At 46.4% G+C, this 26,580-nt stretch overlaps 1 protein-coding gene across 1 annotated transcript; it reads right to left on the reverse strand.

Annotated features, from left to right (window-relative positions):
* Nucleotides 1-21,904: 21,904 nt before the first annotated feature.
* On the reverse strand, nt 21,905-24,883 carry KRTDAP (keratinocyte differentiation associated protein). The gene is made up of 6 exons (XM_081118912.1): nt 24,789-24,883; nt 23,394-23,432; nt 23,252-23,293; nt 23,029-23,073; nt 22,335-22,382; nt 21,905-22,071 (listed from the first exon to the last, which is right to left on the reverse strand). The coding sequence occupies exons 1-6, from the start codon at nt 24,870-24,872 to the stop codon at nt 22,033-22,035; spliced, it is 297 nt and encodes a 98-aa protein (XP_080975038.1). The 5' UTR covers nt 24,873-24,883; the 3' UTR covers nt 21,905-22,032.
* Between the last annotated feature and the right edge of the window lie 1,697 nt (nt 24,884-26,580).

A 26,580-nucleotide genomic window follows, 5' to 3' on the forward strand; every position in this document is an offset into this window, starting at 1 on the left:
ACCTCACTCCACTGAGGTCTATTCGGTAGCATGTCCAGAACTGAGCAACACATTTTATAAAGGACATTCACTCGAGGAATCAAAGGGTAATTACTTGGTTAATCAGAAAAATTAACCAAAATATCTTGGAAACTTAAAACCTAATAAAAATAAAATAACACATTCAATGCCAGGCACTGTTCTGGAGAAGGAGCCTCAGATGATGAAGGGAACTTGCCAAGGCCAATAGGCGAGAGGGAGCTTAAATCCAGGTTTTCCTGACCCCAAAGTGCCTGCCTTTCTCGCTGACGCCTGAGAAGCAACTAAGAGAAGGCCGCGTGCGTGGCTGGGACGAGGCAGGTTCCGCTGTATGGAAGATGCAGTCTCTGCAGCTCCGCAAGGAAGAACATGAATCACGGGCAAAGAGGCAGGGGGTTACATCTTAAAGGGTCAGGGCTGTTTAAAACGGAACCGACTGCCTCAGCAACTAATCACTTCCCAGTCTCCAGGAAAGGCAAACTAGAAGACAGAAAATGCCCATCTGAGGACACTGAGGAAGTCACACATCTGATAAGGGCTGCACCGGTAACGGCCAGACCCCTTCCAACCTGAGATGCCTGGGGTTTTAGGGACATGGCTCCTCCTGCTAATCAGAAAAGTGCAAGAAAATCTCTGGTCCTGGTCTGAGACTTTCAGGGTGAAACTGTAGCTATTCACTAACAAGTATTCCATCTTCATTAAGTCACTTGATATCTATCCCATTTCTTCACTGGGAAAATAGTATTTCAACTGCTCACCAAATATGGATTGATTACCTACGATAAGCCAGGATATATAAGGAGCTGGGGGTGCAGCTGGGGCTTCCATTCTAGTGGGGAAAAAGAGTTAATAACCAAGTAAACAAATAAACAACCAAGGTGATTTCAGAATGTGGCAAATGGTTTTTACAAACAGATATGGGGTTTAAGAGGAAGCCTAAGGAGGGATTTGAGAGGGGTTAGAAGAGTCTCTTGGGTCAGCGATGCTCAGCTGAGACCTGAATGAGAAGGAGTGGCCATACAAAGGCCCACTGGAAGGGCATTCTAGAAACAGGAACTGCTGATGCAAAGGCCCTGAGGAGCGGAAGAAACCTTAGCATGTCAAGCCAGTGCGGGGCTAGAGCAGTGGTTTGCAAATTTAAGCATGTATTAGAATCACATGGAGAGCTTTCTCAAGCCAGAATTGCTGTCTGCCCTCCCCACAGTTTCAGAATCAGTAGGTTTGGGATGGAACCCAAGAGTCTGTATTTCTAACAATCCCAGGTGATACTGGTGCTGATGGTTCACTTTGAGAACCACTGGGCCAGATTATCGTGAACTGTGGGGGGTGAGTGATGGAAGATGATGTTGAAGAGGTCAGAAGAAACCAGACCACGAAAAGTTTTTTAGGCCACAGATAGGAGTCTGAATTTATTCTAAGAGTTTTTGAAGCCATCAGAGGGCTTTAAGTGAGAGAGTGGAATGATCTGTTTCCGTTTTCAGGTGATCATTCTGGCGCTGTGCCTACCACTGAAGGCAGATGGGTGTTAGGTTAAGGAGATAAAGTGCACGGCAGAGTTAAGAAAGCATAAAGTACCGTGGCAAACATGCAGGGTTTCCATCAGGCTGGCACCTCGGTGAAAATGGAGCTGTTTCCTCTTTCATTCGAATACAAGTCATGCATCTACTTAATAAATAGATGTCCCCAGTGCTGTGCTAGGAAATGGTTCACAGCCAGCTCTAGGGATGGGAGGGGGTGTGGAGCAGGGGGGTTGGAGGTTAGGAAAGGCTCTGAGTTGCTGCACTTGCCAATTTCTGTGGCAGACACACTCCACCAGGACCAGTTTCTACCAACATGAAGACACTGAGCATGGGTTTGGCAAGAGATGCTAATAATCAGCTCTTGCAGGCCAACTCAAGCACATGCCTAGATACACTCCCAGCACATATGCTCACCTGGCAGACAGATCAGATCCTACTTGAGAAAACTTTCTCTCTGCCTGGCTACATTTAGGACAAGGCTCTGGCACAGGAAACACTAGCTCAGTGTGGCTGGCTGGGCCTGGTCCAAGAGAATCCGGGTGGCTGGTTAGATTGCAGGACTCCTCTGAATCCCCTGCAGATGGCAGATGGGTAAACAGAAATATTAGTGTCTGGTTAATGAATAACACAGGCAGCAGCCATAGAGCCACCACCAGGAACCGGGCTGGAGGGATCTGGCTCAGCCTGACCTAGGAAAGGGGAACCTGCATTGACTATCTCATTTCCTCTTTTGCCGCCCCCCTTCCTCAGAAATTCTCATCTGACCACACAGAGCTCATGTGTAGTGTGGTTTTGTGGTGATCAGTGCGGTCAGAGAAGGCAGAGGTGGGCCAGCCTGGAGAGGGTGGGAAGGAAACACGCAGCCAGGATTCCACGCCCGCTCCTTCCAACCTTCTGCCCCTCACTCCAGGCTTCAGTTAGTTCTCTCTCTCTCTCTCTCTCTCTCTCTCTCTCTCTCTCTTCAGCTTTCTCTACTTCCTGTGGTTAGATACTTTGGCCCATTTTTTTTCTTTTCTTTATTTTTCTCTAGTCACAGGAAATGAGGACATTTCTCATCTACAGATTGCACATTCAACCAGGAAATTGGGCCAAAGATCTCTAAGCCTTCCAAAGTATTAGTCCAGTAACCCACTTGGCAAAGTTTCAAATGTCTGGAAAGGTAGCAGATGAGAATTTAGCTTTCCCCAGTACATAAACACACGCCCCCTCCCACTCTGTATCTTCTTAATATACTTGCATTGTAATTGTGTTAGAACAATAGTCGACGTTTACATTATTGTGACTATGTAAATAGGGGAGTTCTATAGTAAACTGTGATTACCTTTTCTGCCTTGCACAATTTTCCCCCCACCCCCTGGAATTAAAATTGCTTTACGCCCAGCCGGTGTGGCTCAGTGGTTGAGCATCGACTCAGGATCCAGGAGATCAGGCTTCGGTTCTCGGTCAGGGCACATGCCCGGGTTGCGGGCTCGATCCCCACTGGAGGTGTGCAGCAGGCAGTCGATCAATGACTCTCTCATCATTGATGTTTCTCTCTCTCTCCCTCTCTCTTCCTCTCTCTGAAATCAGAAAAGATATATATATATTTAAATTGCTAGAAGAAGGAAGGAAATAATAAAGATCAGAGCAGAAATAAATGACATAGAGACTAAAAAAAATACAAAAGACCAATGAAACCAAGAGCTGGTTCTTTGGAAAGATAAACAAGATTGGTGAACCTTTAGCCAGACTCATCAAGAAACAAAGAGTGAGGACCCAAATAAACAAAATCAGAAATGAAAGAGGTGAAATAACAACTGACCCAACAGAAATACAAATGATTGTAAGAAAATACTATGAACAACTATATGCCACCAAGTTGGACAACCTGGGTGAAATGGACAAATTCCTAGACAAATACAATCTTCCAAAACTCAACCAGGAAGAGTCAGAAAACCTGAATAGATTGATAACTGCTGATGAAGTTGAAGCAGTAAGCAAAGGGCTCCCAGCACACAAAAGCCCTGGTCCGGACGGCTTCACATGCGAGTTTTACCAAACATTCAAAGAAGAACTAACACCTACCCTCCTCAAACTATTTCAAAAAATCCAAGAGGAAGGAACACTTCCAAACTCTTTTTAAGAGGCCAGAATTAGCCTACTTGAAAGACCAAAATCACATGATCATATCAATAGATGCAGAAAAAGCATTTGATAAAATCCAACATCCATTTTTATAAAAACTGTCAGCAAAGTGGGAATAGAGGGATTGTACCTCAACATAATAAAGGCCATGTATGACAAACCTACAGCTTCATACTCAATGGGCAAAAACTAAAACCATTTTCCCTATGAACAGGAACAAGACAGGGGTGTCCACTTTTACCACTCTTATTCAACATAGTACTGGAAGTCCCAGCCACAGCAATCAGACAAGAAGAAAACATAAAAGGCATCCAAATTGGAAAGAAGTAAAACTGTCCTTATTTGCAGATGACATGATATTGCACATAGAAAATCCTAAAGGCTCCACCAAAAAACTACTAGATTTAATAAATGAATTCAGCAAGATAGCAGGATACAAAATTAATACCCAGAAATCGATGGCATTTTTATACACCAATAACAAACTCTCAGAAAGAGAAACTAAAAAAACAACCCCACTTACCATTGCAGGTTAATATCCAAAATATATAAAGAACTCATATAACTTAACAAAAGGAAGACAAACAGTCCAACTCAAAAATGGGCAAAGGACCTAAATAGACACTTCTCCAAAGAGGACATACAGATGGCCAAGAGACATATGAAAATATGCTCAAAGTCACTAAGCATCAGAGAGATGGAAATTAAAACCACAATGAGGTATCACTTCCCACCTGTCAGAATGGCTGCCACCAATAAATCAACGACCGACAAGTGCTGGCGAGGGTGTGGAGAAAGGGGAGCCCTGGTGCACTGCTGGTAGGAACGCAGACTGGGGCAGCCACTATGGAAAACAGTGTGGAGTTTCCTCAAAAGATTAAAAATGGAGCTGCCATTTGACCCAGTGATCCCACTTCTAGGAATATATCCTAAGAAACCTGAAACACTAATCACAAGAACTTATGCACCCCTGTGTTCATAGCAGCACAATTTACAATAGCTAAGATCTGGAAACAGCCCAAGTGCCCATCAGTAGATGAGTGGATAAAAAAGCTGTGGGATATTTACACCATGGAATACGACGCAGCTGTAAAAAATGATCTTTTATCCTTTGGGACTGTATGGAGGGACCTGGAGAGGATTATCCTAAGTGAAATAAGCCACATCAGAGAAAGACAAGTACCACATGATTTCACTTATATGTGGAACATAATAAGCAAAATAAACTGATGAACAAAATAGATCCAGAGACATAGAAGCACGGAACAGACTGAGGGATCTCAGAGGGAAGGCGGGGGTGGGGGAGTGGGTGGGGAGAGATTAATCAAAGAACTTAAATGCATATATGCATAACCTATGGATACAGACATTGGTCTGGGGAAGGCCTGGGGATGGGGTGGATGCGGGGTGGAGGGGATCAATGGGGGTAAAAAAGGGGACATCTGTAATACTTTCAACAATAAAGATTTTTAAAAATTAGAAAAAGTAATAATAAAATAAAATTTGGATTTGGTTATTTACAAAAAAATTGCTTTATTTTTTATTTGCTTAGTTTTGTACATGCTTATCACTAATCCCCCCCCCCCCCCGGGCAAACTCTTTACAAATTGTCTTATTTCCTCTCAAGACCTTCAGAGGTATTGGTAGGATACAGATTTCATCTTCCTAAAGAAATCCCTCCCAGACCTTTCTGACTTGCTTCTGGCCTGGTGATAGTATCTGCCAGGTATATAGCTGGCCCTGGACACTCTTGGGAGGCCTTTTGCTTCTCTGTTCTTGTTTCTCTCCCTTGGTTTCTGCCCTCTACCAGCTCCTTTAGAAAGCATGTCGAGACTGTGCATGTCAGAAAACATCTTTATCCTGCTTTCGTGTTTAATTCATATCGGGGTATGAGTGGAATTCCAGATTGGAAATCATTTTCCTTCAGAATTTTCAAGGCATTGTCACATTGCTTTCTAGCTTCCAGTCTTGTTGAAAATTCCCAATATATTCTGATGTTTGATCCCCTGTGTGAGGCCTATATTTTCCTCACTGGAAGTTCGAAGGGTCCTTACCTTTCTAGCAAGTATTCCAAATTCATCCCTTGTGCTAGGTGCTCGATGGACTCTCAGTCTGCAAAATAATTAATAACCTTCAGTTTGGAAAAGTTCTCTTAAAATATTTTGTGATTAGTTCTTTCCGTCATTTTCTCTCTTCTCTCTTTCTAGAACTCCTATTATTTGGGGGATATTGAACCCCCTAGACTGGCCCACTAATTTTCCCTTCTCTCCCATTTCTATCTCTCAATCCTTTTGCTCTGCTCTCTGTGAGATTTCCTCAAGTGCATATTGCACCTCTTCTATTTAATTTTTCCTTTTGGCTATCACTTTCATTCCCAAGCACTTTCTTTTATTATCAATATTGTGTTATGGTTGTAATATCCATTTGGATCTCTTTGAAGAATGTTCACCGAGTTGCCTTTTTTTTTTTTAATTCTCACCCAAGGATATTTTTTCCATTGCTCTTCAGAGAGAGTGGAAGATGATAGATGATAGATAGATAGATAGATAGATAGATAGATAGATAGATAGATAGATGATAGATAGATAGATAGATAGATAGATAGATAGATAGATAGATAGATAGATAGATAGATAAACATCGATGTGAGAAAGACACATCAATTGGTTGCCTCCAGCAGGTACCCGGACCTGGGATCGAGCCTGCAACCAGGTGTGTGCCCGTGACCAGAATCGAACCCGAGACCCTTCAGTCTGCTGGCTGACCCTCTAACCACTGAGCCAAACCAGCTAAGGCCCAAGTAGCCTCTTTTGGTCTCCATCCTTTATGCTACAGGTGTCATCAGATATCTGGTAATCCTTGATATCTGCTCATTCTAAAGAGAAGGAAAGGAGACTAATCTCTTTTTAGATGTACAAAAGGTATATAAAGGCAACAGACATGATGCCCAGGGTTTGCTTTAACGGCAGAAAAGAAAAGGGAAAGGAGTGGAATGTGGAAAATCTCAATAACTGTTGAATTCGGGTAATGGGTAAATTAGATTCTACAGTACTATGCCCTCTACTTGTGATGTTGTTTGAAAATATTCACAATAAAAATGTGGTTGGTGGCAGAATTTAATTCCTTGAGGGCTGTTGAACTGAGGGCCTCAGCTTCTCACTGGCTGTGGGCCTGAGGCCTCCCTGGTTCCTACCATGTGCACCTCTCCCCGGGGCAGCTGGCTTCCACCAGGGCAAGAAAGCACGAAAACAAGAGACGACAAGATGAAGGCAGCCTTTTTATAAACCTAATCTTCAAAGTGATCTGTTGTTTTTGCTCAGCTCATTCTCAGAGGGAGAGTGGATTATACAAGAGTGGGAACGCAAGGAGGTGGGATTGCTGGTGCCATCTTGGAGGCTGCCCCCCACTGGTACTAAATAGTGAGTGAAAGCTGTGAGCACACGGACTAGGCTTCACTAAAGGGTGGCTCAGCTGGGTCATTCAGTTGGGGGAACCTCCGATGTCAATACTTAGGGGTTTTCTTGGCTGATCAAATTTCCCAGGAAAAATTCTTCTGTTCTCCGGAGAGTGAAAGAAATTTAGAAGCCAAATGGAAAATAGGTGTGTTGGGTTCAACATCCAACATTCCTTTAATCTCTTCTTTATATTACGTTGCTCCCTCGTCCAACCGTGCCTGGTATCTCACATTCCAAGGACCCTTTGTATTGTCCTCTCTAAAGAGTGAAACTGCAGTCTTGTCCTGGGTGAGGGGCAGCTGCCTTACATCAGGAACTTGGGGAAGAGATCTGGGGATTCTTTTCTTTTCTTTTATAGGAGTACACATTTATTTATTTATTTTTAAATATATCTTTATTGATTTTTTTTTTTTTAGAGAGAGGAAAGGAGAGGGAGAGAGAGAGATAGAGACATCAATGATGAGAGTCATTGATCGAGCCCACAACCCGGGCATGTGCCCTGACCGGAAATCGAACCCCGATCGCCTGGATCCTAGGTCACCGCTCAACCGCTGAGCCACGCCCGGCTGGGATTCTTTTCAAATAGACTTTCAACCGATCCTCCTTATGTTAGCTTGCCCTTCGCCCTCCTTTCCAGAGGTGTTTGTTGCCTCAAAAGCCTCATGTGGATCTTACAGTAAAACTTTGTTGATTCAGCTTTCACAGGTCTGCCAAGTCAGCTGCCCATTAGCACTCATCGGCTTTCCAACTGCCCGGATCTGGGTGTCATTGCATTTGCTTTTGTGCTTCTCCTGTCCCTATGGGTTTAGTGCTTTCTAGATGATCTTTACTGTCATTGTAGTAGGATTTCAGGAAGGAGCCAAAGGTGCTTTCAGTTCATTCGCCTCAAGTATTTCTTTTTTTATTATTATTTGTTTATGTGTTTATTGTCTGACTTCTCTTGAACATGGGTTCCAAGGTAACCTATCTATTTTGTTCACCTATACACCCCCAGCAGGCACAACAATTCAACAAGTGACTGAATCACTTTGCCAGCAAAGGAAACTTGCTACTCACCCTCAACAAGTTGGTAGCAGACTCAAGTCTTCTGAGTTTCCATCCAGTGCCCTTCCTTCCACAGCATGGGTGGGATGTGGGTGATTTTGCTAACTGCTGACACCTAACAAGTTATAAAGTGCTTTACATGTTACAGAGTGATTTTAGGATCTTATCTCATTTGATCCTGACAACAGCCCATGGGCCAGGTAGAAAAAGAATTATTATTGGCCCTAATATAGTTATGATCCTCTCCAAGAACTATCCTGTGCTAAAGAAATCACCAACCTTGTGCCTGACCTTTTATCCCAGGCCACTGCCATTTGTCTTGCCCTTCCCGTCACTTCCTCTGCAAAGATGGGAATTTTAAGGCTTGTCATTTCTCAAATAGGCCTCAAGAATCCAAGACCAGCTCTCTCATAAAGAGGAAAACAGGTACAGACATGGGTAAGTAATACAAGAGCCTTTGAGCAAAGAGAATGTCTGGGTTTTGCATGGTTGGAGAAGAAAAGTGGGATTGTCCAAATTAGTATAACATAGAGGAGAGGTTGGTACTGGGAGGGGGCTTAGATCCTGCAAGGAGAGGAAATAAGTCCCAGAACTGAAGAGCAGTCTGTGTATAGTGGGGAGAGAGGTGGGATGAAAATAACCATTTACATAATCAGTAGACTCTCGAAAGGAAAGGAAAGGAAAGGAAAGGGAAAGGAAAGGAGAGGAGAGGAGAGGAGAGGAGAGGAGAGGAGAGGAGAGGAGAGGAGAGGAGAGGAGAGGAGAGGAGAGGAGAGGAGAGGAGAGGAGAGGAGAGGAGAGGAGAGGAGAGGAGAGGAGAGGAGAGGAGAGGAGAGGAGAGGAGAGGAGAGGAGAGGAGAGGAGAGGAGAGGAAAGGAAAGGAAAAGAGAAAAGAAAAGAAAAGAAAAGAAAAGAAAAGAAAAGAAAAGAAAAGAAAAGAAAAGAAAAGAAAAGAAAAGAAAAGAAAAGAAAATCTATAATATAATCATAAAGCTAGTTACAAATACTCTAGACAGTAGATTGTATAAAACAATGACATCAAGATCTTAGGATCTAAGATGAGCTTGGTCTAAATTCTGCCTGAGACCTCACCAGTGAAAAGTGAACGCAGTGTATATGGTCCCCTTGAGGGAAACAAGATGTGACCTCAGAAATCACACCAAGTCCCAAGAGCACAGGTCGCAGAGATAAGAGGCTGTAATGCGGGGCACATTTTCCTAGGGCCACTTGCTCTCCTCTCTTGGAACCTGCCTGCCCCCTCGTGGGCAGATGAGGTTATTACTGCCTCCGACGCAGCGAGGCCCAGGCACCGCGGAGGCTGCGGCTGGTGGGCACCTGCAGCCAGGAAAGTCTCAGAAGCAGAAACCTAAGGCTGAGGAGTTGGCAAGGGGCCCACCTCCTTAACCTTGCAGCGAATAAAGACGAATCTTGGTGTGGAAAGGGGCTCAAGACATCTTACTAAGCTACAAAAACAGTCGCAGAAGAACATCAAGAAAACAGTATTGTCCCTAATGTTAAATTAACTGTATGTAATAATAATAGCAGCTAAGCGTCCTGAGATCTTGGACACGTGGACCCAGTGCTAATCCCTCTGCGCACCTTCTTCAGTGACTCTACCAAAGCACAGTATAGGGACTGTCATGACTTTTCTTTTTACAAAAAGGAAAATTGAAACTTAGAGTGACTGTTAAATAACTTGCTCAGTATCTCATAGCAAATAAGTGGCAGGGGTAGGACTAGAACCTGGGTCTGGATGACTCTGTAGTCTGAACTCTCGGTCATTATCTTACACTGCCTCCCTAAGAAAAGCGTAACGCGCACGTATGCAGGCATGTCGACAGTGGTGATTTAGGGAGTTAGGCAAGGGGAGGTAGGTCAGCTTTCATCTTCTGCTTCACATAATTCTGTACTGTTTATATTTTTCCATGAGCATGTGTTATTTCATAATAGAATACAAAGATTTATTTAAGTAATAATTCTGCTCTCCCAACACCACACAGAAGAAAACTCAGATTACTCTAGCATTTAGGCCCTGTTTACTGAGCAATTACTATGTACTTTGTTGAGTGCTAAGCACTTCACATTCAAGACTTCACTGAAGCCCCAGCTACTATTGCTCAGTGGTTAGAGCATCGGCCCTTGGACTGAGGGCTCTGTGTTTGATTCTGGCCAAGGGCATGTACCCCAGTTGCAGGCTCCATCACCAACTCCGGTCAGAGCTCATGCAGGAGGCAACCAATCAATGAGTCTCTCTCACATCAATGTTTCTCTCTCTCCCTCCCTCTCTCTTCTTCCCTTCCACTCTTTCTGAAAACCAGTGGAAAAAATATGCTTGGGTGAGGATTTTTTAAAAAAGAAAGACTTCACTGAATCCTCACAACCATGTCCTGAAGGAGGGTAGTCTCATTAACCCCCTTGACAGAGGGGGAACCTTAGCCTGAGATGTCAGTTGATCTCACCAAGGTCACATAACAATGCAGGGACTCAGCTCAGGTCTGACTGGTTTCCCTACCATGATTTTACCTACTTTAGTATCCTAGTCTTGCAGGAATGATCATGATGATAATAATAAAAGTTTAAGTGCTTACCATGCCCCAGGCCTGTGCTTTTCATGCATGATCTCATTAAATCTCCATGGCAATTCCCATATTACAGATGAGGAAACTGAGGCTCAGCAGTGAGGAAGCCACTTCTTTGCCCAGGGTCAGCCAGTAGAATTGGGACTAGAACTCATTCAAGTCGCCATACGTGGTACCGGCATCCACCCAGTTGCTCCCACCAAAAACTCAGTAGTTATACTTGGCTCCTTCTCTTTCCTTTTCCTCCTCATGTCTAATCCATTGGTTCCATTTGGTTCCAGCTTCCAAAATACATACTCATTTCTCACTATGCAGCCCCAATGGAAGCCACCACCATCTCTCATCTGGGCCACCGTGAAGGATCCCTCACATGTTTCCATTCCTGCCCCTCAGCCCCTATTCCATCCAGTCCCCACACTGCAGTCAACGTGATCTTTTTCAAATCTCTCACTAAATATCCTCTCATTCAGCCTTTCTCAGGGTCTTGGGAAAGAATTAAGCCCTGCAAAGGATGGTATGAGTGACTGTTTTCTCTCTTTCCCTAAGGATGACACTAGCTAATACGATTCTCTTTCTAACACAAGAGGAGATGAGCTAATTCACTACATGCAATGGATGCCTTAGAGTGTCAGGGCTTGATTCTCCCCCAAAACTGGGTGGGAATGGCTACGAAAGTTTCCTGTCACACTTCAGCTATTAATGCCAATAACCTACTAGGCCCTTGCGACCTGCCAGCCACCACCCCTCCACCTCTGCAGGCTCATTTCCTGCTAACCTTTTCTTCAACACAAGAGCTTTTTTCCTGCTCATTTAGAGAAGCCTCATTCCTGCCTCGGGACTTTTGCAAAGGCTGTTCCTTCTGCTTGGAACCCCTGTGCCCAGGCCTTGACCAGCTCCCTCTGTTAGTCATTCAGGTCTCAGCTCAAATGCTACCAGCTCAGAGAGGCCCTCCCAGACACATTAATTAAAGATACATTGCCAGTCCCTGCAGTTCTGCTGTCTGTTTTATTTCTGTTGCAGCACCTACTTATCATGATCTACAAGTGCCTTCCAGGGTGTGTCTTCCCACTCAGCTGAGTGACACTGGGCAGTTCTATTTTATTCAGAGCTGAAACCTCATTAACCAGCAAAAAGCTTTTCACAAGGAAGCAAGCTGTAAAAGTGCATTTGGAGAATTTATCAGACATTTAGTTTGTGCCAATCAGTGGGCTAAGAGCTTTGCAATGTATCCTTCTATCACCCCCAGCATTGTCCAACGGAAATAGAATATAAGCCTTTTTAAATTTTCTAATAGCCACATTAAAAGAATTAAAAAGAAGCAGATTAAATTCACATTAATAATATATTTTATTTACCCCCAACATGTTTCAAGTATTACCTTCTCATCAATTGATTTAAAAAGAGAAATTTTAATTTATTTTTTTATTGATTTATTTTAGAAAGAGAGAGAGGCACTGATTTGTTATTCCATTTATTTATGAATTCATTGGTTGCTTTTTAAAAAATATGTTTTCATTGCTTTTTAAAGAGGGAGGAAGGGAGAGGGAGAGAGAGAAAGATTCATGTGAGAAACATCAGTTGGCTGCCTCCCGCATGCACCCCAACCAGGGATCGAACCCACAACCCCGGCATGTGCCCTGATGGGGTTCAACCAGCGACCTTTTGGTGCACGGGAGGACACTCAACCAACTGAGCCACACCGGCCAGGGCCCTTGGTTGATTCTGGCATGTGCCCTGACGGGGGATGGAACCCGCAACCTTGGCATATGGGGACAACGCTCTAACCAACTAACCTACCCGACTCTTTTCTTTTTTTTTTGTACTCCTCTTCAGTCCCTCCTGTCTGCCTTCTGGGTCCTGAGGAGCTCCCCGCTGCCTCAGAGTTTGGGGTTCGCAGGCTTTCACTTCAGGCCCGAGCCCCCAGGGGCTGCAGGGCAGGAAAGCGGGAGGCGGTCCCCAGCGAGGCCCCTTAAAACCTGAGCCAAACTGCAGCGAGCTGGAGGGGCCTCAGCCAAAGTGGGTGGGGAACAGCCAAGCAGGGACCCCCAGCCAAGCCGGGGAGCATGCACAGGTTAGCGCTGAGCGGGCCTGCAGGGCACATGGTAAGTGACGTGCCAGCCGCTGGAGGCAGAGCTGACCCTCGTGGGAAGAAGCCGGTGGGCCCAGATCACCAAGCTCCACGCGGGGCCCTCGGCCCTGCCCTTGCCGAGGGCGCTAGAAGGGGAGCTGGGCCAGGTTGAAGCCAAGTTGGAACTTCTTCAACTGAGAATATGAAGAACTGTCAGTCTGGGCTTCTAGGGGCAGGGGGTTTATTCCCGGGCAGGGCCTTTGAGGGGAGCTGGACAGGGCTTCCTTGAGGTCAGGAGAGACCTCGGGAGGCTTCTCTGAGGTATATTGAGAAATGGTCAGTGCCAAAGTAAAATGTGTACAAAAATTGTGCCATGTTATAAAGGTTTACAGTGAATGAATTATACAAAAACATATCCAGGGCAATATGTGTGGTTTTTTTCCCCCTCCTTACCCAAGGATATTTTTTCCATTGCTTTTTCAGAGAGAGTGGAAGGGAGAGAGAGACACACACATCGATTGGTTGCCTCCCGCACTCGCCCGACTGGGGCCGGGGATCAAGCCTTCAACCGAGGTACTTGCCTTTGGCCAGAATCGAACCCAGGACCTTCAGTCTGCAGACCGGTGCTCTAACCACTGAACCAAACCAGTTAGGACACAATGAGGTTTTGCAGGCAATTTGATTTATAAGAAATAACGAGGTGGCCTGGTAACGCGACACAGTTTTCAAGTTGTACAGTGAATGAGACCTTGCTCTCTCAACCCAGTCAGCCTGCCTCTGTAACTCTCTGAAAAAGCCCAACTGGAGATAATCTAAGGAGTTAAAAGTTCATTTTCCTGGGTCCTGCTTCCATAGGGAGAGACCCCACGTGTTCTGTTGGGAATTAGTGAGGAGGGCTCTCCTGGGAACAAGCTGTAAGGGAACCTGGGATGAAAGGAGGTCTTGAGAGATCTTTCCTCGGGTCACCATGTTGGAGGGACATGGATCCCTGATGTGCCTTGTGGATGAGTGCAGAAGGGCGTTGTGTAAGGAGTGAGCTTTGTCATGGTGGGGGAGAGCTTTTGCTGAGACCGTCACAGTGACCCTGTGACCACACATCATATCAGGAATGCAGAACATCTGGTGAGGTTTTGAGGCAGAGTCCCTTGCCCGTCGGAGAAGAATATGAAAGGAGATTCACGCTCTGGGAAATGTTGGAGGTGTTACTATAGGGCCAAGATTGCGTGATATGTTGGATAGGGGGCTCTCTGCAGGGAAGTTACTGAGTAGTAATCTCTGATGGAGGCTCGACTGCATGCCCAGGCGTAGGCTTAGGCATGAACAAGGGGGCTGGTCCTTCATTCAGCTCACCAATGTTTACTGAGTGCCTGCTCTGTGTCAGTCACTGTGTACTAGGGATACAGCGGGAAACAAGAGTTCCCGTCTTCATAGGACTGACCATCTAGACGAGCTGTATCTAACAGAAATAGAACGGGAGCCCTATATATAACTTAAAATTTTCCAATAGCCAAGTTTTAAAAAAGAAAGAAGAAACAGGTGAAATTAATTTAAATTTTAATATTTTATTTAACCCAATATATCCAAAGTATTACTTCAACATGTAATGTAAAGATATTAGTGAGATGTTTATATGCTTTTTTGCATTTTTTTTGCAACGTCTTTAAAATGCAGTGTGCGTGCTTTACACTTGCCCCATATTTCTTTTAATGATTAGTCACATTTCTGATGCTCAGTAGCCACATGTGGCTCGTGGCTACTATAGTGGACAGTGCAGCTCTAGACACTATCAAGATAAATTAATAGAGATGTTTCCGGTAGTGATAGATGCCATAACTAAAAAAAAGCAGAGTTAGAAGATCAAAAGGGCAGGTAATGCTTTGGGCAAGGTGGTCAGACTGGGAAGGCCTCACTGAGGAGGTGTTATCTTAAGAGACCTGAAGGAAGTAGGGGAGCAAGGGAAGGAGAGAAGGAGTCATCCAGGCAGAGGGCAAGCTTGGCCTGTTTGAGGAGCCCCAAGGAGGCTGGGTGGCTGAACCAAAGTAACCGAGGTAATTGAGGGAGGTAGGAGATGAGACTTATGGTAAAGTCTATAGAGTTTTATTCTGGAAGTAATTGGAAATCCTTGAAGGGTCAAGAGTAGAAAGATGGCATGATCTGGTTTAACATAAAAAGGGGCTTTCAGGGCTCCTGGGAAGTGACCAGGTATCCATGGGTGACGGAAGTCCCACAGGAGGGTAGAGATGAAAGAGGTCAGCTGCAGTCGAGGGCACTGAAGGACATTACCTCCAGTCACCAGATGGTGGGGAGACCTCTGTTTCTGTGAGAAAGGAGGAACGTGAGGGGTCTGTCAGTGGGAGAGGACTGAGGGCTTTTTATTTGTTTGGGTTGCCATTGCTTTGGGGAGGAGCGCCCAGGAATGTTGTCGTAGGTTCAGCTGGTGGGCGTCAGGAAATGCTGGAGGAGGTTTCCATAGGAAGATAGTCATCAAGGGCAGCGTGCTGTGCCCCCAGGGGCACCTGAGGATGCTGCATCTGCCCAGGTTCTCGGGCTGCCTCCGCAGTGCCCTCGTTTGTAATGAGGTGAACCAGGCTCTCGTTTAGGAGGCAGGATGAGGAGGGCGTGCCCGCAACGCAGTGCCCTCGTGGCGAACGGCTGTGGGCAGGTGACAATTAAGGTGCCTTTATTATTGCTGCTTTAAAATATTTTATTATGAAATATCTCAAACATAATAAAAACATGAGAAGCCGTACTGACAAAGCCTAGTGTATACATCCCCCAACTTCATTCAACTCAACGCTTTGACCCATTCGTTTCAGACTTGTTTTAAAAACGAAAACATTACAGACAGAGCCCGAACCCTAGGTCCCTTTCTTGATCCAATGTTTTCCCTCTCCGGAGGTAACACAGTCCTCCAGTTAGTGAAGGACCTTTTTCTGCTGTATTTTTATACTTTTACTGCAAATGGATGTACCCACAGACATCTATATTGCTTTGCATGTTTTTAAGCTTTACATGAATGGTTTCACACTATAGGTATCATTTTGTGACTTGGTTTTTTCACTTAACATGCTTTTCAGCCTCCGTGTGGTTGAGAGATGTAACTCTATCTCACTTGCACTGCCGGATACCTACCACTCTACTGGATGGATGGATATACCATAATTGATTTTTCTGTTCTCTGATTGATGCACATTTAGGTGGTTTCCGTCTTTGAACCAATGCAAGCGTGGCTGCTGTGAAAACCATTATATCCACCTCTCTCTATATCTATGCAAGAGTTTCTAGTGTCTTCCTAGGACAGTAGCTGCTGGGGTGCGCACATCCACAACCTCGCACTTCTGTCCTGGCTTTATCATTCAGGCATCTGAGGAGAGGCTCATGTGATAGAAAGTCAAACCCAGCCGTGCTTTGTCCCTTCGAGATTTCTTTTCCTTTCCATAAAATGAGCATGATAATAGCACCTGCTGCAGACAGTTGTAAGGGTTAAATAAGAACATGAATGTAAAGTACTTAGCACAGGTGCTCGGCGCCAAGGGGCCTTTACCCCTTATGGTTAAAGGCTTGGGCTGCGGAGTCTAACAGGAGCTGGGCCGAAGCCCGGCTCTGCTGCTTCCTCTCTCGGGAAAGCCAGGTCACTTTTCTGAGCGACAGTCCCCTCGTCCGTTGGAAAAGGGCAAGCGAGCGCGATTGTGAATATCTGTTCTCTAAGGGGGACTCCGCCTGGGTCACGACCTGCCGGGTTGTGCAGGGTCATCAGGCAGCTCCCGTCTGAGTATTAGCCTAACGCGCATTGTAGCCTGATTCCTGTGAAATATCAGTATATTTCTCACTTTACAAATGAGGAACCTGAGGCCCTGACAGAGTGGCCACCCACACGTCGCATGGTTAATAAAATGGTAGGAACGGCATTTGAAACCAGGTCCGGCTGGTTTAAAGCCTGTGTTCTAACCACTGGGCTACACTGCCTTAAGTGACTTCAGCAGCTGCCCACCATTCCCGGCAATGGTTTCCAAGCATTTTTTAAGGAATGGAAGCCTTTTGTCCAGCAAAAGCTTGTATGGGAGCCCCGTTTATAAAGCAAATGAGTCAGAATCACTCCAGTTAAAGCGGGGTAGTGGCCTAGGTGCGCGCGGGTTTGAGCGGGGCTCCGCGGGTGCTGGCTGCGTGAGCCCAAACAAATCGCTTCATCTCTGAGGTTCAGCTTCCTCATTTGTGAGACGGAGATAATGATGCCAACCTAATAGCCTTGTTATGTGGACCAGCTGAGATAGTATATGGAAAGCACTTGGCATAAAACCTGGCTTGTGGTAAGAACCAAACAAGAGTGGCTGTTGCCAGGACTCTCTTCACTGACCGCAGGACCGAGTGGAAATTTCTCAACCTCATGTTCAAGGCCCTCCATCATCTGACCAAACCTGCATTTCTAGCCTTCGCCACCTACTCACAGCCAAGCTGAATTAGGTCCCCAATCCGGCATCCTGCACGACCAGTTCGGCATTTATGCTCTGCCCACTGGGGGGACCCCGTTGGTCCTCTCGCTTGCTCCCAAAGTATGAAAGTATGTTTTAGAAAAATATTATTTAAAGCTTTCATTATGGAAATTTGCAAAATATTCAAAAGTAAAAAACTAGTATAAAGAACCCTCATGTATCTACTAGCTGGCTTTAGTAACTAGCGACCTTATTTCCTATAGATACCCCAGCCTACTCAACCCACTAGATTATTTTGAAGCAAGTCCCAAACAGTTCATCATTTCATCTGTAAATTCATCATTTGTATCTCTAAGGTAGACACTCTTCCATAAACGCATAACTACAGTACCATTTTCACATCTTGCAAAATAAATAAATTTTAATGTGAATCTGTCAGCATCCAATTTTCTTCATCACCTCACAAATCTTTTTTTTAGCTCATTTGTTCAAATCAGGATACTGACAAAATCTATACATTGCATTTAAATGCTATGATCCTTAAATTTGTTCTTTTATATTTATATATATGTATATATATGTGTGTTTTTTTATTATTGATTTCAGAGAGAGGAAGGGAGAGAGAGAGATAGAAATATCAATGATGAGAGTCATTGATCGGCTGCCTCCTGCAGGCCCCCTGCTGGGGATCGAGCCCCCAACACAGGCATGTGCCCTGACCAGGAATTGAACCTGCGATCTCCTGGATCCTAGGTCGATGCTCAACCGCTGAGCCACACCAGCCGGGCCTTAAATTTGTTCTTATCTTTAAGTACCTATCTCCTTCTTTTTTTCTCCTACAATTTTGTTGTTGTTGTTGAAGAAACTGGGCCATTGGTCCTCTAGACTTTCCCATGAGAACTACCAAGGGAGTTTTGCTAATTTCTTCTGCCCGGACCTTTTACCAGGTTCCTCAGTACCTTCACCCCACCCCCCTGCAAACTGGTAATTAGATCTAGACTCTAGAGCTTTAATCAGATTCGGGCATGACTTTTGGCAAAGCTACTTCCTAGGTGGCGATCTGTGCCTTGTTTTGTATCAGCTCTGCCGAGGCAGATCTCCTTATGTCTTTCTTAGTGGTGGATGGATCCATGGTCCACAGACTGTCAGCTGGTTCGCCATTCTAAAGTCGTTGTCAGTGTTTTACCTGACAGTTTTAGTATTCATTCACTCTAGCCTCGATCCATTATTTTATTAAGTTGTGCAAAATGATAAGATTATAATTCTATAATTTCATCTGCATTTATTAGCTCTAAATCCTTGTATAAAGAAAAACTTTTTGTTTGCCCAGAGGTACAATTAATACAAGAGAGAGAATAAATGTTTGACCCCTTCCCTTTACTTATCAATTTTCAAAATAATGAATTGGTTCCCAGCAGCCTCTAAAGGTAACCAGTGAGTTTGTTGTTTTTTAGTACTATTGTGAATTCTTCGGTACCCAGCTGAAACACTACTTCTCCTAGTGTTCTTACCCCCACTCTAAAGGACTTTCTCCCTTCTGCTGAATTTAATTTAACCACATCGTTTCTAGTGGTGTCCAGCACTTTCTGCCTGTGCACAGTCTTTGTTTTCAGCTGGATCATTAGCTCCTTGAAGGCAGCCTGCACAGCACTACTGCTCCAGGCAGGGCTTCTCAAGCTTCATCGCGCCTAGGAATTCTGGTGAGGTGGGGGGGAGGTTGTCTAATTAAAATGCATATTCGGATTCATTGTCTCTAGGGTGGGCTGAGATTCTGCACTTCTCACAAGCCCGGGTGATGATGCTTCTGCTTCAAGGACCACACTTTAAATATGAGAAATCTATTTCATTCATTCATGACTCTGTGACCTTCCCTGAAGCAGATCACAAGACCTTCCTGTGAGAAGTGCCCTCTCTCCACCCTGAGGAAAGGATCATCTTTACCTCCAAGACTGAGGGACCCCCAAGAGGAATCTGAAAGAACAGGCCTTGCTAAGTTTCCCCCAGTTTACCACACTGAGCTCATGCCCCCCTGGTCCTATCACATTTTTCCATGCCGTCCCCTCTTCATTAAACTCAGCTCAAAAACATACAGGTTTAACCTCTGCCTTGTTAAGGCTCCTGTGTCCCATAAAACTTTTATTAAATAAGTTTGTATGCTTTTTTCTTCTTAATCTGTCTTGTGTTGCAGAGAGCCAGCCAAGAACCTAGAAGGTAGAAGGAAAAGATACTTTTCCCTCTCCTACGATATATTTAAGGAAAAAATAAAAACACATATAGTAGAAGCCTTCTGTCCCCCACTTTCTCCCCCATTTGCCCCAGCAGGGTCACTGCCATCCCGAGTGCTGCATCAGTCTTTCTCTGATTCCCTTTTCCCAGTGGTTCTGGGCTCTAATACATCAGAATCACCGAGAGGGCTCCTTAAAACGCAGGTGGCTGGGCCCTGCAGCTTCTGACTCAGGAGGTCCTGTAAGTTCCCACGTGATGGGCTGCTGATCCCAGGACTGCGCTTGGGGACCTGCTTTACCTCAGATAGTCTCGACTTCAGCGTGATGACTCCTGTCCTTCCCTGAAACCTGGCCACTTAAGAAACATGCCTTAAGGACCTCCGCTCGTTTTTCCCCTGCTCCATTTCAATCACCCAGTTTATGAGCATTCAATCTTTGTTCAATATTTTAATTGATTTTGGCATTTGACCAGTCTCCATTTTTTTTCTTTTCTGTTGATGATCCCACTTACAAGTTGCTTCTCGTGTGTGTGTGTGTGTGTGTGTGTGTGTGTGTGTGTGTATTATTGTTAGTTAACCAGAAGGGAGGGTAAAAGTAACACATGTCTTAGTCATGTAATCTGCTAAGCTCTTTGAAAGCAGGAACCAAGGAAGGGGTTCAGAATAGGCCACCCCAAAGTATGCCACTTTGGCACATGGATGATTTGGGGTAAAAGCAGCTCCTAACGTTTTCCTTGAGAAAAGTGCCCTCCCTGTACCAAGAAGAGAAGAGGGATATTTATCACCAGAGTTTGGGAGTCAACTCCAGTCCATATAAACAAACCTACCAAAATAACCCTGATCTTACAGTGCTTTCCCCCATGTGTTTCTCACTCACTGCCCCACAGTTTCTTGCCCCTAGTCCGTGTTGTCACATCCCCACAATCTGTTGTTCTTTGTATAAAAGGGTGTACAAGTTTTGGGGCCTATTGGCTTCTTAGAGTCATTATTTTCCTTCTGAAGACTCAAAGGTACATGTAAAAAAATATTAAATAAGTTTGTTTGCTTTTCTCCTGTTAATCTGTCTTATGTCAGTTTAATTGTTTTTTTTTAAATATATCTTTATTGATTTCAGAGAGAGGAAGGGAGAGGGAGAGAGAAACATCAGGGATGAGAGAGTCATTGATCGGCTGCCCCCTGCACGCCCCCGACTGGGGATCGAGCCCTCAACCCGGGCATGTGCCCTGACGGGGAATCGAACCCCAATCGCCTGGATCCTAGATTGACGCTCAACCGCTGAGCCACACCCTGCTGTGCTTATGTCAGTTTAATTCTTAGGCCAACCACAGGACTTAAGAAAGTAAGAGAAAGTTTTTCCTGCACAAATTGAATTTCCCTTTGTAGGCCACAGTCTGCAAACTCAATTGCTCATAGAGGCCAAAAGGCAATGTAAAGAAGTGAAACTCTCCAGGTGGAGCTTTACTTATCTGGAAACCATGTCCTATGTAAGGACGGCAGCTGTTACTTAGATTTAAGCCAATCACAGGTCCATTACTCTCTGATTTTCCCAGTTTTCAAGAGAAACCAAAAATAATCCCAACTAATTCAACATTTTAAGACACAGAGTAGGCACACAATGTACACAGAGATTCCATGCAAATACATCTACAGGAACCAAAACTGAACCCCTTTCATGTTTCAAGACCTTTGCGATGGATGGATGGATGGATGGATGGATGGATGGATGGATGGATGGATGATGGATGGATGATGGATGGATGGATGGATGGATGGATGGATGGATGGATGGATGGACGAGTGAGTAAATAATGAAACTGGGTCACTGTGGCAGCTCTTTGGCAGAGTGGAGGGAACAAGCTATTGTTGAGTACCTACTACATACCTGGCCTTGTGCACACCTTATCTCATTTGACCTTCATACCAATACCACAAGGTCATTATTATCATTCTTGCTTATCTCCACAGATGAAGAAATGGTTGCTTAGAGAGGCCCAGGGCCACACCACTAATTTTCTTAATGTATAACTTATGTAATTTTAAAAGAACAAAAGGATTCCAGAAGGACTCATATGATTTAAGCTGGGTCCTCAGCCTTGGATTCCAGATAGCTCCCGTTATACCAAATTGCCACCACCAAAGGACTCGGGTTCTCAAAAGGCAGGAGGGGGAGGGTGCCAGTAGTTTTGGAACAGGTTTGATTCCTTGGGCATCTTACCAAGCAACTCACAGCTTCGTGCCCCTCATGGGCTCTTTAGCCAGTACTAAGGAGCTAAGACACGAGGGGTCTCTTGCCATCTTGACGTGCCCCCCCACTTCCTCCTGCCTTACTACTTACTACCTTCTCAGAATTCGAGATTTTTGCCTACCAACCTTGGAGCCCACTCCATCTTAAGTCCTTTCTAGAGCCCAGTAAGATAAGGACAGAGATGCAGATACAGGAGCTATTTAGTTGGGAAACATTTTATTGGAGTTATTGAGCCAGGAGAGAGTGACTGTAGGGTGGTGATCAGATCCCACATGAGCCCCCTCTTCCAGTGGGCATCGGCAGTGCTGGGCCTTGACGGGAAGGGTCACTGGGCATCAGGAGTCGCACTCCTCAATCCTTTCAGCTAGAGGGAGAGAGGGGGTGGTCAGATTGGGGTGCAGGAAGCTAGAGTCCTCCATAAGGAAGCCCACGATAGGGTCGGGCACTGGTGGAAAGGAATTTCTGTCCCCGTCTAAGTCCCCATTCTCTAACTACTGTAGCTGAGGTTTCCCTTAGCTTTGGTGAGAAGAAGGCTTATCTTCCTTTCACTGTCCCCGCTCTCCCTCCCAGATCCTCTGCTTCCTCCCCTACCCCACCCTCCTCCTCCTAAAGCTCACAGCCTCTTACCTTAGGAAAGGCATCCCAGTTGAGGAAAGGAAGCTTCTTTTTGATCATCTGAAATAGAAGCAGAGAATGAGAGACGTGTCACAGGTCAGGTGAGCATGGGTCGGTAAGCGCCCACCGGCTGAGTCTCCATAGTGGCGATGGTGTTATTGCTTTATAATTAGCGAGAACTAATATTTTCTGTGCCCTCGTTCTGCGTCGGCCTTGTGCTGACTGCTCGACGGGCATGATTTCATCTGGTCTTCACAGCAGCCTTTGGAGGAGGTGCTGCCATCGTCCCATCACACGTGAGGAAACTGGGGTTCAGGGAGCTGAAGACTTTTGCATGAAGGCACATAGCAAGTGTGCCCAGGGTCGTGCAGTGCAAGCTCTAGTTCCAGCATTGTCACCCACTTTGCCTTCTAAGTTTGGTCAAGCCACCCAACTTAGGACCTTAGTTTCTTCATAGGGGGGAGATCCCATAAATCCTTGGCTGATCAAGTTCTTCCTTTTCTGGAATTGTCTTTGTGCCCCACTGCCATCTTAGGAAAATAAGGGACAGCCACGACAGCCTCCTGGGGAAACTCTCTTCTCTGTACAGCACCTGAGCAGGGCAGTTCCTTCTTCCTAGCTCAGTAAAGAAGCCGGGGGGCTGGGATGGGGGAGTTGCCACTACCCCGACAGACTGCAGCCACCAAGGAGAGCAGGAGGCACTTACCTCAAAGAGGGCATGCCAGTTCAGGAACTCCTCCGTCTTAAAAGCCTGTGGGGGGACAGAGACCAGCAGAGGGTAGGGTCGGTTCCAGGGGAGTACAGAGCTTAGCCCCCAGCCCTCCAGAAAAGCTAAAGGGACCCCGTCAGCTTTGCAAGCCCGCTACCAAGGTGTGGATCTCCTTTCTGATGTGGATATTTGTGGGGACGGCACCAGAGATTGTACTTACAGATCGCAACTTGTCGATGTTCACGAACTGAGTGTTAAAGGCCTAGGCAGAGAAGAGGGATGTCAGAAAAATTGCTAAGGAGCACGGAGGTGAAGAGATGGGGACAGACTCACGGCTGGAGTGTGGGGAAACGGGCCTTTACCTCGGGTCCTGCCGCGTAATTACCAACGGTGGTTTCTTCCTGGAAAGCGAAGGGGAGAAAGGAGCCCAATGACCACGTGGCAGCAAGTCCCTCTTCCCAAACCCTGTCAACTAGCTCTGCCCTCCCCCAGGGGCCAGCCCACGCGCGTATCAGCCGCTCCCCACCACGGGCCCCAGCTATCCCGGTCTGTCCCAGCGAGGCAGGTGGCAGGTGGCAGACAGAGGAAGGGAAGTGAAAACAAACCCAGGCCCTCATCAGGTGGGAAGGGTGGGGAAAGAGGGCTCCTCCCAAGAAAAACGAGCTAGTGTCGTTCTGCAGTTGACTTGGGGTGTTCCTGAGACACCCACACTTAGCCCAGAGAGCTGGGTGGGGAGACTAGCATGCCAGTGGAAGCCAAGCTGCTGAAGTGCCCTCCCTACCTTGAATTGATTGAGGTTGGTTTGCTTTGTGACATTACTGCCACCAAAGCCCCAGCCTCTGTTTTCATCTCCGTTTGGTAGCCGCCCCCCAGACCTCAGCTCGGCCCACCCTGCTGCTCTCCCAACCTGCCCGGCTCATGGTTTCTCACGCCCTTCCCACAGCAGAGGCCGCAGGCAAGCAGCCTGCAGGCCAGACCCCGATGTTTAGATCTCATAGGAGTTCGACTGGGTTTTATCCTATTTTAAATTAAACATTTTTAATTACAAAGAATTCATCAATCAGATTTCCAGTTTCAGATTTCCTGAAAATTTTAAAACTCTGACCACACTGGGTCCCTCTTCCCCCTTAGCAGCATTTAGGCGGAACACAGACTGTCCCCTTCCAGACTGGACAAGTTCACTCCACCTCCCCTGAGGCACCACCAGCCTTTGCTAGTCAGCATCAGTTGCTTGGATGCCAAGCAGTTGAGTTTGTGACCCCATCACAGGCTTTTAATCCAACATGTGCATTCTGCCCCCACCTTGGGGTGAGATGGGCATAGAGAAGCCTCAGGGCTCCTCCTGCCTAGGGGCTGGCTCATAAGGATTTTCGCCATGGCCTAGGCTCCAGAGAGAGTAGGGAGCTCCCAGTCACCTGGAAGCCATTCCCGGGACATGCGAGTGAAACCAAGGTGAAGCTGAACCCAGACGACCAGCCTCAGCCCCTGTCTCCTCCCAGGAGTCAGCCGTCCAGCCTCCACCCCATACTCCACCATCCCTTCCAAAAATATAAGCATCTCCATTCCTACAGGTCTTCTCAGGAATCCTTTGTTTCCTTCCTCCTTCCTTCCCTTCCTCAGAGCCCAAGCTTCTCATTTAGCCCCTGATAATAATCAAAAATAAGAACCACTGATCCAGGAATGGTTAGAAGGTAAAGAAATTGAAGAGCAGTGAGGTAGTAGGCACAAGAAAAAGAGAATCCAGGTGATGCGCTCACCTTGGAACTACCCAGGGCAGCCCCCCTCGCAGAGTGGAGCGCCAGGAGACAGAGGACCACCGCAGGAAGCACTGGGATCTTCATGGTGTCAGGTTTGGGGTGCTCTGAGGCGGGGCCTCCCCGCTCGCCCTTTATATTCCCAGCAAGGCAGATGTGAGCAGAAATGGGGACCCCACCCCACTGACTCACCCCCAGATCCTGTCACTTAGCCCTGGGGCTCTAGGAGGGGAGGTGTGGACTTCTCCCCACTTACCCTGCATTTCTCAATCCACACTCTGCCCTAGGCAGTAGGAAGGTGAGATGGCAATGAGGCGCCTCATGCAAATGGTGCCGGGATGGAGACAGGTCGGACCTGTCCTTCCAAGGGATTGGTCATGGCACCCAAGCACCTCTCCTTTTGTCTGTCTCTTTTCCTTACATCCTTCAGTCCTCTCTTATAATCCAGGCCTTTTCCACCTTACCCAGTTCTGCCTAAACCCCTTAGACTGGCGTTGAAGGCCTCCCATGCTCTGGCCTCACCCCGCCTTTCCAGCTTTTTCTCCTCCTGCGGCCTTTGCGCATCCCTTGCATTCTGGCCAAACTGGACTTCATAACAAATGAGCGCTTCTCTCCCCCTCCAAGCGTCTTCCCCTGCTGTTCCTTGTGGCTAAAATGCCCTTCTCTCATCTCCAGTTCTCAGAACCCCACAGCCACCTTAGGTGAAGCCTCCCTGATTTCTCCCATCGTCCCCTCTCCCCCCCCCCAGCCTGCCCTTCTTGGGACTGCCACTGTCAATTCATTTGTGTCTCTGACATTGCACCTACAGTAGCTTATGTTCTCTTATTTCCCTCTTTTTTTTTTTAAATCCTCACCCAAGGATATTTTTTCCATTGCTTTTCAGAGAGGGTGGAAGGGAGAGAGAGAGAGAGAGAGAGAGAGAGAGAGAGAGAGAGAGAGAGAGAAAGAGATCAGTTGACTCCCTCACGCACCCCAACCAGAGCCTAGGATGGAGCCTGCAACCGAGTACGTGCCCTTGGCCGGAATCAAACCTGAGACCCTTCAGTCCGCCGGCCACGTTCTAACCACTGAGCCAACCCAGCCAGGGCTCTTACTTCCCTCTTTTTTCTTTTTTTTTTTCTTTTTTTTAATATATCTTTATTGATTTCAGAGAGAGGAAAGGAGAGGGAGAGAGAGATAGAAACATCAATGATGAGAGAGTCATTGATCGAGCCCGCAACCCGGGCATGTGCCCTGACCGGGAATCGAACCCCGATCGCCTGGATCCTAGGTCGATGCTCAACCAATGAGCCACGCCCGGCAGGGCTCTTAGCTCCCTCTTAGAATATTAAGGGGTCGGGAACTACATCTTGGTCACCTTTGTATCCCCCGCACTGCGCCTTGCGCAGGGTACAGGGGGAGCCAGCATTTGTTAGGCTGGAGACGTTGGAACTCGAGCAGCCTCCCACCAAGCTGTACCCTTTCCTCCCCTGCTCGTCTTTTACTCTCAAGCCTTCAGAGGGGTGACTGTTTTGAGCTAAGACAAGGAACAGAGAAAAAAATGCAAAACATGTCTTAGAGCCAACCAGCTGGAGATGGTATCTAGTCCTGAACGTAGAGCGCCTACTCCAACTCGTTGACTTATCCCACCCCCTTCACTCCCCAAGCTCCGGAGCTGATCACCTCAAAGAACATAAACATCCTAATCAAGCACCCCTCCCCACAATGAGGTTCAGGTGGCCCGACCGGTTCCTGGCGTAACAGGGAGGTGCTGGGACGGGGACTGGCGCTGCCAGGACAAAGCAAGGCCTTATTT

The sequence above is a fragment of the Miniopterus schreibersii genome, assembly GCF_964146895.1.
Source record: "Miniopterus schreibersii genome assembly, chromosome: 18".
Classification (NCBI taxonomy): domain Eukaryota; kingdom Metazoa; phylum Chordata; class Mammalia; order Chiroptera; family Miniopteridae; genus Miniopterus; species Miniopterus schreibersii.

What these genes read in the sequence shown, in the direction of transcription:
- KRTDAP (XM_081118912.1), bottom strand. Translation starts at nt 24,872, where the DNA reads ATGAAGATCCCAGTGCTTCCTGCGGTGGTCCTCTGTCTCCTGGCGCTC. An exon ending in CTGCCCTGGGTAGTTCCAAG is followed by an intron (nt 23,433 to 24,788) that starts GTGAGCGCATCA and finishes TTCGCTTTCCAG; the next exon opens with GAAGAAACCACCGTTGGTAA. An exon ending in ATTACGCGGCAGGACCCGAG is followed by an intron (nt 23,294 to 23,393) that starts GTAAAGGCCCGT and finishes TTCTCTGCCTAG; the next exon opens with GCCTTTAACACTCAGTTCGT.